We start from the raw sequence: 16,080 nt of genomic DNA, 5'->3' as shown, positions 1-16,080 counted from the left end.
TGGAGTGGTGGTGGCGTAGTGGCTAAAGCACAGGGCTGTTAATCAGAAGGTCATTGGCCACCCCACGGCCACCACCATTGTGCCCTTGAGCAAGGCACTTAACTCCAGGTTGCTCCGGGGGGATTGTCCCTGTAATAATTGCACTGTAAGTCGCTTTGGATAAAAGCGTCTGCCAAATGCATAAATGTAAATGTAAATGTTAACAACCATATAGAAGTATAGGATTGATGATGCTGTCGAAGACTTTCAGCCACAGTCTCTCTCTCTCTCTCTCTCTCTCTCTCTCTGTCTCTCTCCATCTCTCTCTCTCTCTCTCTCTCTCTCTCAGGGTCCTATAGGAGTGAGTGAGTTTGAGCGTCTGTTGAAGGAGTCACAGAAAGAGGTGTTGCGTCTGCAGAGACAGCTGTCTGTCACCTCCGTCAGAGATCAGAGCAGTGCGACAGCAGAGACCCCCGCAGACAGACAGACGAGGGTAAGACCACCAAACATCACCAGACACTTCACAAATATTAATACAATTGAATAAAAGCCATATTAGAACTGTGATTGAAAGGTTAAATCACAACAATAATGAGAGCCAAGGCTCAATGCCACTTTTATTCTTGCATGTTTGACAACTAATATAATCATCTTTGCTATCAATGCCTTTAACATGTACAAGAATATATTTATGAACATTTCTGAAAGGCCGTTGATGAACATGATGCACAACTTAAAACGTCTGACCCCCCTGTATTGAGGCGTTTTCATGTATAAACATCCATTCACACTATTAGAATAGTCGCATGTTATAAATGCAACAGTATTACAGTAAGTTGACATTCTTGTTTCTATCCACTGTTACATTAATGTTACACTGAGCAAAGAAGAGCTCAATAGAAATGTCTTGTAACAAGGCGTGTCAGGATTATTGTGTGTGCGTGTGGTGATGATGCTGCTGTTCCTGTGGGCTTTCAGTGCTAATAGTGTGTTTACGCTGGACTGAATGATGTTTTTGCTCTTATGTAATGGACTACATCATAATCTGTAATACTGGCTAATCAGCCACTTCATATGCTGACCGCCATGCGAGAGGCTGATGCGTTTAAACGGCGTTTCTGATGGTTCCTGGCGTGTAAAGTCTGGTGTTTTAATGAGGCGTTCAGCGTTAAATGACTTCCCCTGTCTGGGAATCAGAAACAAATCTGAGTTTAGAGGCCATTGTTTTTTATTGCTTTATAAATGTAGTTTTTTTATAGTATTGTAAAATTATAAATTGAACTTGACAGAAATGATATTCATAATGTTTAATAATTATTAATAGTGATAATAGTAATGTGTTTTATATATTTTGACACATTTTGACAATCATTGTATCATGACGAAATAGCTTTATAAATGGAATCGGATTGTAATATTGTAACAATTAATCGTTTTACTTTTCATATTTTTTCTATTAATAATAATAATAATGTTTATTTATATAAATAATTAGTTAAGCATGTTGCTTTAGTCCAGTTAATAAACGTGGATAACGCTTTGTGTTGAGACCATTGTTGCTTTGGCAGCCAATTTAGATTTAATTTAATTCAACTATTTTACAGTATGGTGCAATTATTAAATATTTTAATAATAAAACGATTATATAAATATTTGTTATTATTATAATTAGTAATAATGATTTTTTTATATACGTATTTTGACATTATATATAATCATTCTCTCATAACTTTGCTTTTTAAATATAATTGTAATATTGTAAAATTATTCGTTTTAATTTACATATTTTATTCATAATAATAATAATAATTATAAATGTGTTTATATATCTATTTTCTTTTACTAGTTCAGTTAATAATCGTGGTTTTGAGAAAAATACTTTGTTTAGCGATTATTGTTGATTTTGACAGAAAATGTTGATTTAATCGTAATATTTGTGTCATTGCTTTTTAAATGTAGTTATATTATGGTAAAAATTACATTAATAATTGTTGATATTTTTATAATAATAATTCTAATCATATTAATAACTAGAATTGTATTATTTATGTTTATAAATATTATTATTATATGATTGTTTATTTTGACAATATACATAATCATTGTCTCATCTCAACATTGCTTTTTAAAATGTATTCATCATAATATTGTAAATTATAATTTTACTTCGCAGCATTTTTTTATTAATAATGTTTAATTATTGAGGGGTCTGAGTATTTCAGTGAGTATCACCTGGAGTCGTGAGTTTGAATCCAGGGCGTGCTGAGTGACTCCAGCCAGGTCTCCTTAGCAACCAAATTGGCCCGATTGCTAGGGAGGGTAGAGTCACATGGGGTAACCTCCTCGTGGTAAGCAACCAAATTGGTCTGGTTGCTAGGGAGGGTAGAGTCACATGGGGTAACCTCCTCATGGTAAGCAACCAAATTGGCCCGGTTGCTAGGGAGGGTAGAGTCACATGGGGTAACCTCCTCATGGTAAGCAACCAAATTGGCCCGGTTGCTAGGGAGGGTAGAGTCACATGGGGTAACCTCCTTGTGGTAAGCAACCAAATTGTCCCGGTTGCTAGTCACGTGATAAGATGCGCGGATTGACAGTCTCAGAAGCGGAGGCAACTGAAACTTGTCCCCCACCACCCGGATTGAGGTAACAGTGCCACCACGAGGACCTACTAAGTAGTGAGAATTGGGTATTCAAAAATTGGGAGAAAAGAGGATAAAAAATAGTAATAATAATAATAATAATAATAATAATGTTTATTGACACTTTGACATATATTGTCATTATACATAATCATCGTATCATGACAAAATTGCTATTTAATTATAGTATTTTTTATTATTATTAAAATGTACTTATTAACTTTAGTTTACTTTTTTGTAATAATAATAATAATAATATAGTTTTATTTATGTTGCGCCTTTGTTGCACTCAATGTTGCTTTAGTTCAATTGCAATTTAGTTTTGTTAGTATGAAAATGCACCAATTTAAGATCATATGAAGTTTCAATCTCAGATCTCCTCTCTGTCCCTCTAAAGCCCGAATGAGAATGCCAGTGTGGGTAATCTGGTCATTTGTGACACACGCACACACAGAAAGGAGCCATGTTGTATGCTCTATAATCCCCTGTCACAGTAGAATGGTACGGTCCCATAATCCGCTGGCTGTTGCCGTGGTAGTGTTGAGAGGGTTTTGGATGGTACGACTTTAGCCCAAAGCAAACCAGAGATTCCCACAGACATCCCTACTTTTGGTCCACCACATCCACACAGGGACACCTGACTGTCCATCAGCTCACAGGAGAGGGGTAGGTCCAATTCATGTGTTATGATGCATACAAGAATGCATGTACATTGTGTACATCAGGAGAGATACAGACGTTTAAACACATCCTGCAGCCACAAATGCTGCGACGATGTGTCATGCATAAGTTATATGCGATTATACACTGTGTGTGCCATCCGTGCAGGACAGATATTAACACTCACCTGTCCTCTCGTCAGTGAACGCATGCTCACGTACGATTACGACCCTAACAGCTTCTCCAAACTCGGTGGATTTGAGCCACAGATCACATAGCTTTTGATGGTACAACTGCGACTCGTGAAGAATGCATGCATTGTGCAAGATCTGCAAGAGAGTATTGTTGACTTTCAGGCCTAGCTTGGATGCCGCCTGACCAAATGTGGCTCTGCCGGATTGGGTGAGTTTGAATGTGCTGTTCTGCCGCGGGCCGACAGATTGCCAGTGCAAATAGATATCAGTGCGTTCGGTGTCAGTGCATTCGATGCATGCACTATAAAGGAAAACTAGCAAGCAGGCCAATCCATTAAGGTGCTTTTTAAAGAAGTGATCCAGTTACCCGATTCAGAAGTCTGTGGGGATTACAGCAATGTGCTTATAGCCAACGGAGGCTGGCGTATGGGACCGCTTCAACAGCCACAGGGCTTGATAAAACACGGCTTTTAGATGCAAACCCTGTTATTCGACTGTGTTCCAGATCTTTCTAGTTCAGTACCAGTATGAGATATATATGGCGGTTAAGAGCACACGGGCTGTTATTCAGGGGTTTGTTGAGCCTTAACTTTAGTATAAATGCAAACATATCTAATGACATTTTGCTTCTCAAGTGAATTTATCTTGTTTTAACTGTGTTCAGATTTTTGAGCTTATTTGGGCTTTTACAAGCATGCCACTAGTATGAAGTCTACACGTCTTAAGAGCAGTGCTATGCATTATGGTATAGGCTCAAAGTCAGTGGGCATGAATGTATAAAATTTAGGCATTTTTGTGCATGCATGTGCCAAGTCACAGCTGGCATTAGCGGGTTGCCGGAATAGTGCATGAAAAGCGCTAATGGTCAAGTGAGATTTAATTAAATAGTCCTTTTCTGTCATGCAATGTCAAAATAAAAAGTGATTTTGTGTGTCTGTGAGATGGCACCACAAGGCACCGCTCACCCGCTGGTCGTAAGCTTCTGGAGGGCATGCATCTGGGCATGGCTGAGGGTGCTCACACTATCTGTGTGTGTGTGTGTGTGTGTGTAAGAGGTCTATTTAAATGAAGAGGTGCAAAATCTGAAATAAGTCACTGGGCAGTAGACATTGGAGATGCATGTCTGTGCATTGGCATTAGATGCATTAAAAGAATGCAAATATTTCCCATTTGTGTCTTACGTTCTTTTGCGCAGTAACTGCGGGGCTTGTTAAATGTCAGGCATATATCCTGAAATATTTAAAATAATTTTTTGGTCTACACGGCCACAGATAGCGCAGGCACTACCAGCCATGCCCCGTTGTGCATTGCCCTGGCATGAAAATTGCACTTTTCCAAAAGATCTGTTACAGTGAGACACTTACAATGGGAGTCAATGGGTAAATGTTAAAGGAATAGTTCGTCCAAAAATTTAAATTCTCTCATCATTTATTCACCCTCATGCCATCCCAGATGTGTTTGTCTTTCTTTCTTCAGCAGAACATGAATATTTCAGCTCTGTAGGTCCATACAATGCAAGTGAATGGTGACCAGAACTTTGAAGCTCCAAAAAGCACATAAATGCAGCATAGAAGTAACTATAAAACTCCAGTGGTTTAATCCATGTCTTCTGAAGTGATATGATAGGTGTGGGAGAGAAACAGGTCAATATTTAAGACCTTTTTTACTCTGCATCTCCACCTTTGGCCAGCCCTGACCAGTAGGTGCCTGAATGTGAATGTGAAAGTGGAGAATTTATTGTAAAAAAGCACTTAAATATTGATCTGTTTCTCACACACACACCTATCATATCATTTCTGAAGACATGGATTAAACCACTGGAGTATTTTGGAATACTTTTATGCTGCATTTATGGGCTTTTTGGAGCTTCAAAGTTCTGGTCACCATTCACTTGCATTGTATGGACCTACAGAGCTGAAATATTCTTCTAAAAATATTCATTTGTGTTCTGCTGAAGAAAGTCACACACATCTGGGATGGCATGAGGGTGAATAAATGATGAGGGAATTTTCATTTTTTTGGTGAACTGTCCCTTTAAATTACTCACTGTTAGTATAGACACAAGACATAAACAATATGTGTGTTAACATGATTTTACTGTCATTAAATCACTTATAAACCACATCTGTGGAAATTAGACAATTTTACAGCTTTGTTGCCATGACGACATTACACTGTAAACACTAAAATAACTGCAAAAACAATACAAAACTTTACAGCTCAAATAATGCACAAGTTTTAACAGAATTAATTTAAGTGCTTTTATACAATTATAAGCATCACACATGCCTTTTAAACCCTCTTAAAATACCCCATTGACTTCCATTGGAAGTGTCTCACTGGAACACACATTTGTGCTTTACTAAAGAAAAAGAGGGACTTGTTGAAATACATTTTGTGGTAATCAACATTAAGTTTGAGCTTAACTTGTGTTGAACCCGGAATATTCCTTTAAGTCTAGATGCACACCTATTCACAAGTCTTTCTAAGATATCAGGTATTCAAGATGTATGTTTTGTTGATAATCTACACAGCATTTGATATGTTACAATAGTTGCTGACAGTTAAATATTGCGGTTAGATGAGTGGCTCAAATCTGTTATTACACGAGTAATTCAGGGATATTATTAGTGTTGTTGCATCTCTACGCTTGTACTCACATTTATTGTGCTTATAGTCTTAAGTTGGTAAACTTCATGATTATATCTTTGCACAATGACGTTTGACATGCCAGCAGGGGGTGTGTTGGCCAATTAGTGAGAGTGTGTATAACAGCTGCGCGCTGATGCAACTAAAGGAAGACTTTTCCTCTCAGCTGTCTTGCGATGGCGGTTCTTTTCTTTACATGTATGCATTTGGCAGACACTTTTATCCAAAGCGACTGCCAGTGGTACACTTGTAATCAGAAGGTTGCTGGTTCGATCCCCACAGTCACCACCATTGTGTCCTTGAGCAAGGCACTTAACGCCAGGTTGCTCCTTGGAGCTGTGAGGATCGAACCAGCAACCTTCTGCTTACCAGTTATGTGCTTTAGCCCACTATGCTACCACCACTCCACACGTTTATCCAAAGTGTCTTACAGTGCACTTATTACAGGGACAGTCCCCCCAGAGCAACCTGGAGTTAAGTGTCTTAATCAAGGACACAATGGTGGTGACTGTGGGGATCAAACCAGCAACCTCCTGATTACGAATTATGTGCTTTAGCCCACTACGCCACCACAACTCCCTGTTTCAGGTCATGGCTTTGGCCACAGTGGAATAGCTCCACTTAGAGTGTAAGTAGGCATAGTCACTAAAATTAGCCGCTAAGGCATTTGACACTTAACCTCTGAGTAAAGAACGAGCCGACACCAAATGACATCTTGTCTCCAAATTTACCTTAATAGTCTCTATAAACGGTATTACTGTTGTGGCCAGAAATATTGGCATCATTGCTAAATATGAGCAAAGAAGTCTGTGAAAAGAAATCTGCATCATTTATCCTTAAAACTCACAAAAATGTAACATTTAGTTGAAGTTAAACAATTGAAAGAGGGGAAATATCTCATTATTAAATTAATATGGCCACAATTAATGACACCCCTAGAAATCCTTATGAGTAAAATATATCTGAAGTGTATTCCCATTCATTTACATTTTAATGCACCTGGGTGACCAGGAACATGACATCATCCATGACTTCCTGTTTCACAGGGGAATAAATATGAGGTCACACAGACCAAATTCCCTTAATCATCCATCACAGGGGGTCAGATTAAAGAATAAAGTTCTGATGTGCGGCTAAACGTTGTTGAGCTTCACAAAATGGGAAGTGGCTAAAAGAAAATAGCTAAAGCATTTAAAATACCCATTTCCACCATCAGGGCAATAATGAACAAGTTCCAATCAACTGGAGATCTGAAGAATTGGCCTGGAAGAGGACGTGTGTCTATATTGTCTCCACACACGGTGAGGAGGATGTTCAAGTGGCCAAAGAACCTCCAAAGATCACATCTGGAGAACTGCTGACATTAGTCAGGCTCAGAAAGTCTCAAATATACATCAGACATCACCTGCATCACCACAAGTGGTCTGGGAGGTCTGCTCTCATCCAACAACAATCTCGAGCGTCTTCAGTTTGCCACACACGACTGGAACTTCAGATGCTTTTTGGCAGCAAACACCAGAGATGGGTTTGGCGCACACAGAGACGAGTACCACCCAATGCCCACGGTTAAATCTTTGATGTTGTGGGGCTGTTTTTCTGCCAGAGGTCCTGGACATCTTGTCTGGATTCATGGCATCATGGACTCTATCGTATACCAACAGACCCTAAATCTAAACCTGCTGCCTCCGCCAGAAATATTACAATGGGCTCTGGTTGGATCTTCCAGCAGGACAATGATCCAAAAACAAGGTTCTGCCATGGCCATCCCAGTCCCCTGAACCCCATAGAACACCTGTGGGGCAACCTGAAGAGTCCATCAACATGCTCCTCTGAATTTGAAGGATCTGGAGAGATTCTGTATGGAGGAATGATCTCAGATCACCATGTGTTCTCATCCCTCATCAGGGATTATAGGAGAAGACTCAGAGCTGTTCTCTTGGCAAAGAGAATGCCCAGGTCCTTATTCACCCCCAAAACAAAAGGAAAATAATAAGAGATTGGATTTTTCAAATGAAGCCTAGAAAGAAATCAAAGCCAACAAAGAAATTCTGCCTAAAGTGGGAACTATTATTTTGCATTTTTTGTAAATGTCATATTCCCCCTGCAGGTTGCATTTGAAGCCCCGCCCACATTAGTAGATGAAGCCCCTGTTAAGAGGGAGGAGACTCCTGGAGAGGGGGTGGAGCCAGAGACACAAGTGAAGCCTGGTCCGGGCACAAGCCCCGCCCACGAGCTAGAGCAGACCACTGAAGAACGTCTGCATTTGCTGGTAAGACGACATCATATTTATATCATCACCAATAAATACCCTGTACATGAGTCAATTATGTGACGCTCATTACATCAAAAACGCCATTGACGCAAAACACCTACTTGAAGAACATGTTTTCAGTTTATGAGTTCAAAGTCATTTTGATATTGTTTCTGGGACTAATTTCTATAAATCCTTTTCTAAAATGCATAAAATCAACATGGACACAACGATGGCTTATTTGTCAGTGATCCATATATACATACAGTACATTAAAATGGGCATCTCTGGCATCAAGCATTTACATATATGCAAATGTTTGCATTGAAAAGGTGCCCCGACTCCACCTGAAAAAATACCAAGCACACTGGCATAACTACCATTTTCCACAAGTGCCCTTTCAATGATGCCCTCTCTCAATTTGATGTTGCACTTCCATGTTTGTGAGTCGTGTGATGTTTCTACAGGAAAGTGAGCTGGGCAAGAAGAGGAAAGAATGTGAATCTCTTGAGCATGAAGTGAGAAAGAGACAGAAGCGATGTCTCGATTTAGTGAGTGTGTTTCTCATATTCTAACAGGTATAGTGAGTGATTACTACAAGTCAGACTGACAGGCTGTGTCTGCGTGTGTGTGTGTGATCAACAGGAGAGTCAGCTAGTGGAGGAGTGCAGCAGAAATGAGCGTTTAGTGGAAGAGGCAGAACTCCTCAGGAGGAGAGCTCAGCTGCTTCAACAGGTGACTGAAACTTATAAAGTTGTTAAAATAACCTTCCAATTTTTTGTAAAGCTCTTTGAGCTTATGTTTTGAAACAAAAAAAGGATTATTACAGAATATATATTAGTTAAAGTTAGAGTTAATCTCAGTTAGTTCAAACAATAAAGGAAATTTCAGTCATTGTTTATTCACCCCTGTGTTGTTATAACTCTATTTGACTTTTTCTTTTTCTTAACACAAAGGGAGAAATTGAGAAAAATGTTGTGCTCAGTGATGTCATAAAATGTATGGTGACCACCTCTTCAAACTTCAAAAGAACACAAAAGGATAAATCAGAATTCTAATAAATGTGGTTGCTAGGCAGCAGAGTGATACTTAACAAGGTTCCTTATTATCCTGAGTGAAATAAGTAAATCCAACATACAGTCTCAACGATGTTCTGGTGTGGAGATGTGTGATTTGTTACTTGGTTGCTAGGGAAAAACCCATGTGGTTGCTAGGCAGTTGCCAGGGTGATACAAAACAAGGTTCCTTGCTATTCTGAGTGAAATAAGTCAATCTGGAGGTCTCTATGATGTTGTGGTGCGGAGATACGTGATTTGTTTCTTGGTTGCTAGGGAAAAACCCATGTGGTTGCTAGGCAGTTGCCAGGGTGATACAAAACAAGGTTCCTTGCTATTCTGAGTGAAATAAGTCATTCCGGAAGTCTCAACGATGTTCTGGTGTGGAGATGTGTGATTTGTTACTTGGTTGCTAGGGTAACCCCATCTGGTGGCTAGGCAGTTACCAGAATGATACTTAACAAGGTTCCTTGCTATTCTGAGTGAAATAAGTCAACCTGGAAGTCTCTACGATTTTCTGGTGCAGAGATATGTGTTTTCTTATTTGGACCTGCCGGCAGGTCATCCCCATCTACCTAGACGAGGGAGGGGACAAGGGGAGGGAAACAGAAATAATTAAACTGGGGGGGGGGGTACTTCCTGTAACAGTGTAGTACCCCCAAAAAACACTGTAAAATTTAAAAGAGAGGGAAAAGGCCAACGCAGAGCGGCAGTGAGAGAGAGAGAGGAGAGAGAGATGAAGAAAAAAAACTCGCCAGTTCTCCGATATGACGTAGCTTGTTCCCCGGCCACTCCTCCACCCTCTATCGGACGACAGCCGCGCCTCTCCGGGCGGATCAGAGGCAGACCTCCAGCCCCTGGTGGACGGTACGCCCTGCCGCGTTCTCGGGGAACAGAAGGGGTCTCCTCCGCCCCTGGCAGCGGTTCTCCCGCTCCAGGCGGTCGGCAGCGAGCCCCTCCCCGCTCGCGGTCGGCGGTCTCAAACCCCACCGCGTTTCAGCGGCTGGTAGGGAACTCCTCCGCCCCTGGCAGCGGCCTGACCACTCCAGGCGGTCAGTTAGGAGCCCCTTCTCCCCTTGCTGTCCGCGGCCATCGTCAAATCAAATTTTGTCTAAATTACACAATGATGATTAATCGACTTTATGGACGTTGCAGTTTTTGTCGTCTGTTAATGCTGATGTTCTGTGAAGCTGCTTTGAAAGGATGTGTGTTGTGAAAGGCGCTATACAAATAAAATTGAATTGAATTGAATTGAAATTGAATCGTCCTCTTTCAGGCGGCTGGGCTTCTCGTCCCCCGGCAGATGGCCACGGCTGCTCCGTTGGGGTGGACGGTAGTGGCGAGAACTCTACTACAGTGTATCCCTCCTCCTTCCCGATAAATAATAGTTCAATATAAAACTTAAACAAAAGACAAACACACACGACGGACATGTCCGTAAACTATCTCTCTCTCCCGCACGATCCTCTGCAGTCGACCTTTATCCCTCTCGGGAGGCTTGATTAGCCTAATACTGGACTGGGTGTGTAGGAACACGACCCGGCCCAGCCCTCCGCCCTGCCACAGATATATATATATATATATATACAAGGACATGTGCATGATTGGCGGTGGACAAATCACCCCCTTCACAGAATTGGGGGGGACGTGTGCCCCCCCATCTCCCCCAATGCGACGCCAGTGGCTCCCTTTGTGCTTTTTGGCGCTCCAAAACCACTCCGAACACTTTGCCATGGCATAGCACTGAAAATCTTAAAGTAGGGAATTTGTCGGGTGGACATACTTTAATGTGGGTGTTTTCTGTGTCCGTATATTTTGTGTAGTCTCCAAATGATAATGACGAGCTGAAGGAACAGCTCTCAGATTTGAGCGCTCAGCATAGTTCAGTTCTGGAGGAGAACCAGCGACTGCGAGCAAAGCTGGAGAACCTAGAGCAGGTCCTGAAGGTAACACGCTCATGTCACATCTTCATTTCTTTTCTCAACACTTCTGCTGTGTATATTGGTGACTTGTGTGTGTTTGCATGCGATGGCAGCACATGCGAGAGGTGGCCGAGCGCAGGCAGCAGCTGGAACTGGAGCATGAACAGGCACTGGCGATCCTCAAGTTCAAACATGATGAGATCAAACGACTGCAGCGGGTCAGTCGCACGCCGTCTTTCATGCAATAAATTACATTTCGTCCATGTTATGAATTATTGCGACGCAACTGTCAAGAATGATACTCTTGGGTTGATTTATGCTATGCTTCTGAACTATTGATTGTTTAATTTAAATAGGATCATATGAGTCATATGAGCGACATATGTGGTGAGATGTAAACTCTTCTGAAATGTGTGTTCTGCTTCCACAGGCTCAGTTATTTGCTAAGAGAGAACATGAAGGTGTCGTGCAAATGCTGGAGGTGAGCTTCAAATCTCATTGGTTTCCTAGTTTTATGTTAAATGAACCCTATATCATTTATTGTTATTATGTTGATTATGTTGTTCTTTGGGTTAGTGATGGGCCTTTATACTCGCCCAGTCTGGGTATCTCAGCGCGTATTGACGCTGACTATCACACCTGGAGTCGCGAGTTTGAATCCAGGACGTGCTGAGTCACATGGGGTAACCAAAGTGGCCTGGTTGCTAGGGAGGGTAGCGTCACATGGGGTAACCAAAGTGGCCTGGTTGCTATGGAGGGTAGAGTCACATGGGGTAACCAAAGTGGCCTGGTTGCTAGGGAGGGTAGAGTCACATGGGGTAACCAAATTGGCTTGGTTGCTAGGGAGGGTAGAGTCACATGGGGTAACCAAATTGGCTTGGTTGCTAGGGAGGGTAGAGTCACATGGGGTAACCAAAGTGGCCTGGTTGCTAGGGAGGGTAGAGTCACATGGGGTAACCAAATTGGCTCGGTTGCTAGGGAGGGTAGAGTCACATGGGGTAACCAAATTGGCTTGGTTGCTAGGGAGGGTAGAGTCACATGGGGTAACCAAATTGGCCTGGTTGCTAGGGAGGCTAGAGTCACATGGGGTAACCAAATTGGCCCAGTTGCTAGGGAGGGTAGAGTCACATGGGGTTACCAAATTGGCCTGGTTGCTAGGGAGGGTAGAGTCACATGGGGTAACCAAATTGGCCTGGTTGCTAGGGAGGGTAGAGTCACATGGGGTAACCAAACTGGCCTGGTTGCTAGGGAGGGTAGAGTCACATGGGGTAACCAAATTGGCCCAGTTGCTAGGGAGGGTAGAGTCACATGGGGTAACCAAAGTGGCCTGGTTGCTAGGGAGGGTAGAGTCACATGGGGTAACCAAATTGGCTTGGTTGCTAGGGAGGGTAGAGTCACATGGGGTAACCAAATTGGCTTGGTTGCTAGGGAGGGTAGAGTCACATGGGGTAACCAAATTGGCCTGGTTGCTAGGGAGGCTAGAGTCACATGGGGTAACCAAATTGGCCCAGTTGCTAGGGAGGGTAGAGTCACATGGGGTTACCAAATTGGCCTGGTTGCTAGGGAGGGTAGAGTCACATGGGGTAACCAAATTGGCCTGGTTGCTAGGGAGGGTAGAGTCACATGGGGTAACCAAACTGGCCTGGTTGCTAGGGAGGGTAGAGTCACATGGGGTAACCAAATTGGCCTGGTTGCTAGGGAGGGTAGAGTCACATGGGGTAACCAAATTGGCCCGGTTGTGTGTGTGCGGAATCAGGTCAGAAACTATTATAAATTATTTATTTGCTCTGTAATGTAAATGGTTATTAGACAAATACCTTCAATGGAAAATGACTTTGGATTTGGATGTATTCAACAGTGATGTCGCTCAACAGCTCTTGGATTGCACTGTTTATTAATCTAAACTAATATCTGCTCTGAATACTGATGATGATTCTTCTTGTACTTTTTCTTCTGATGGCTGACCAGAGTTCACTGGACTACATGCAGGTATCATAACCCCTCCAGATCCCGATCAGTACCCCTGTCTGTCGGTCCTCAACACTTTGTGTCTTTAGGGAAAACATTAAAGAGGTTTATTGGCAGATGAAGGTCATTGTTAGGCATGACACGAAGCGAAGTAAATCACAATAAAACACAGCCTTGAGTGTCTTATTGTTTTTAAAATCAGTTACTACATAATAAATATATTTAGGACACAAACTTTCATTAATACATTATTTGAAGTGCCATACTTTTACTTCAAGATAGTTTCTGTCATGTAAACTAATGTTACAGTGATCAAGCTGGTGTGTGTGTGTGTGTGTGTGTGTGTGTGTGCTGTGTGTCTGTGTGTCTGTGTGTCTGTGTGTGTGTGTGTGTGTGTGTGTGTGTGTGTGTGTGTCTGTGAGTGTGTTAACATGAATGTTCCTTATGAATATTAATTAGCATGTGCATATGATTATCTGTGTGAAGTCAAAAGTTCGGGATCTTGAGGATAAATGCCGCAGCCAGAGCGAGCAGTTCGGTTTGCTCTCACATGAGCTGGATAAATTCCGGGTTCAGGCTTCAAAGATTGACCTGTCGGGACCCGAATTGCTGTCCAGTGCCAGTTTGACCCAGCTGACCAACGGCTTGCCCGGTGAGACTGGTATGCTAATTTAATTTTGGTATGTTTTGTTGTGGGAGCTCTGTGAGTGTTTCTCCAGGCACAAATGCCTCATGGGAAGAGATCACAGTTTGGCGTTTGGAGGGTAACGAAGCCGTCTGTGGGTCTGGTACTCTATATAGTGCTCATTATTCTGGGCTGTGTTCATACTCACTGTATTGGTCCGCGAGTGAGATACAGAGTGGGACGTGACAGGTCTACACGTGCTTGTTATTAAGGGTTCTTGTTACTTTAGTCGTTTATTATTACAGCGCAACTTTCTGCATTAGCATAGAATGAATGTGCAGGATCAGATGTGAGGATATCCACTTAGGAAGTGTCTCATCCAATCAGAACGTGCCGGTGTCTATTTTATGATAATAGTCTTTATTTATAACGTCAATTTAAAAAAAGTTACTCTGACGTCTGTAGAGGACAAAAATATCTGCATCAAAAAACTGCCGTAATAATATATATTAATATTATTTTCCACTTTCACTGACTAACATCAGTCCTGATCATAACTACCAAATATTCATTCAATTTCAGGATTTTAACCCTTTAAATGTCATTTTTTAAATATAATTCCACTGTTGATTTTACACACACACACACACACACACACACACACACGCGCACACACACACACACACACACACACACGCGCACACACACTTACACACATACATACACAAACATTCACACACACACACACACACACACACACACTTACACACATACACACACACTTACACACATACACACACACTTACACACATCCACACACACACACACTCTCAAACACAGGGGCGAAAATTTCATCAAAATATTGGGGGGGGGGACAATAAACATAACAATTCTCAAGAGCAATTTTTGAAGGGGACACCAAGGGGGTTTTTGTTGTTGCCCCGTTTGCATTTGTATTATTTTATTTCTTAAACAATAATTTTAAGAATATATCATTATATTATTTACAATACAACATATTTGAATGATATTTTAGGGGGGGACAACCCTCAGATGGGGGGTCCCTATCTGCTCCAGGGGTGCCGTATCATGGCTGACCCTGCACTCTGACCCCAGCTTAGCTTAGCTTAGCTGGGATATGTGAAAAATAAATAATTTCACCATATATATGCAGAAATGTATGTATAAAGTGTGACAATTGATCAATTTATTATTATTATTATTAGGTCTCTATAATACAGTAAACAGAGAATTGGGGAAAGTTTGTATTTGCTCCACAGGATAAACATGAGGGAATGGCGCCATCTGGTGGAAAATATTAAAATGGAAATGTTGAAGCCAGGAGTCCAGAATGAAAGAATAATATCATAGAAATCATGATTTTATGCTATAATGGCACTGAGATCAAATAATGCTGTTTTAATGGGGACATTTTTGTCCTGAAGGTCCCGAGTGTGACTATTACAGTGTGTTATAGATGTATTATAGATGTATTATAGATGTGTTATAGGAACTGAGGTTGATATATCAAAATTCCCTCATAATTACACATCTTTTGCTAAATATATGCCGTTGGCATTAACAGCAAAAATGATAAAAAATGTCCCAAAGGTCGCACAAGGGTTAAAAACAAATTAAACAATGAGAAGACTTATTATTCATTTATTTTTAATAATATTATTAGGAAAACGTTTCTTTGTGTATCATGAAGTAATGATCAATTATTTATTAATCATCATTAATGTCCATTGTTTGTTCATTTGAGTTCATAATGCAGAATTGATGTTAATGTACAACTCATGTCAAACTTTAAACATCATTAACATTGATCAAGGTGTGATTCATTCATATGAACTAACAATTATATATATATATACAGCTTTTGTTGAATATCTGTCTGTCTGTTTGTCTGTCTGTCTGTCAGCCTGCCTGCCTGTCTGTCTGTCTGTCTGTCTGTCAGCCTGCCTGCCTGTCTGTCTGTCTGTCTGCCTGTCTGTCTACCTGTCTGTCTGTCTTTCTAACTATCTGTCTGTCTGTGTGTGTGTCTGTCTGTCTGTGAGTCTGTCTGTGTGTGTATCTGTCTGTGTGTCTGTCTGTCTGTCTGTCTGTGTGTCTGTCTGTCTGTGAGTCTGTCTGTG

General features: G+C 41.3%; 1 protein-coding gene across 1 annotated transcript in view; it reads left to right on the top strand.

Moving 5' to 3' along the window:
- The window catches only part of LOC127636920 (peripheral-type benzodiazepine receptor-associated protein 1-like), a 114,580-nt gene that overhangs the window by 47,090 nt on the left and 51,410 nt on the right, over nucleotides 1-16,080 (top strand). Inside the window, exons 8-15 of the mRNA XM_052117724.1 lie at nucleotides 329-472; nucleotides 8,229-8,390; nucleotides 8,840-8,923; nucleotides 9,018-9,107; nucleotides 11,251-11,373; nucleotides 11,463-11,567; nucleotides 11,780-11,830; nucleotides 13,777-13,978. Coding sequence (XP_051973684.1) covers nucleotides 329-472; nucleotides 8,229-8,390; nucleotides 8,840-8,923; nucleotides 9,018-9,107; nucleotides 11,251-11,373; nucleotides 11,463-11,567; nucleotides 11,780-11,830; nucleotides 13,777-13,978 — 961 coding nt within the window. The remainder of the gene's footprint in view (nucleotides 1-328; nucleotides 473-8,228; nucleotides 8,391-8,839; nucleotides 8,924-9,017; nucleotides 9,108-11,250; nucleotides 11,374-11,462; nucleotides 11,568-11,779; nucleotides 11,831-13,776; nucleotides 13,979-16,080) is intronic.

Source organism: Xyrauchen texanus, chromosome 4 (genome assembly GCF_025860055.1).
Source record: "Xyrauchen texanus isolate HMW12.3.18 chromosome 4, RBS_HiC_50CHRs, whole genome shotgun sequence".
In the NCBI taxonomy this organism is placed as follows: domain Eukaryota; kingdom Metazoa; phylum Chordata; class Actinopteri; order Cypriniformes; family Catostomidae; genus Xyrauchen; species Xyrauchen texanus.
The sequence above is the reverse complement of the archived record's forward strand: the minus strand, read 5'-3'. Positions and strand labels throughout refer to the sequence as shown.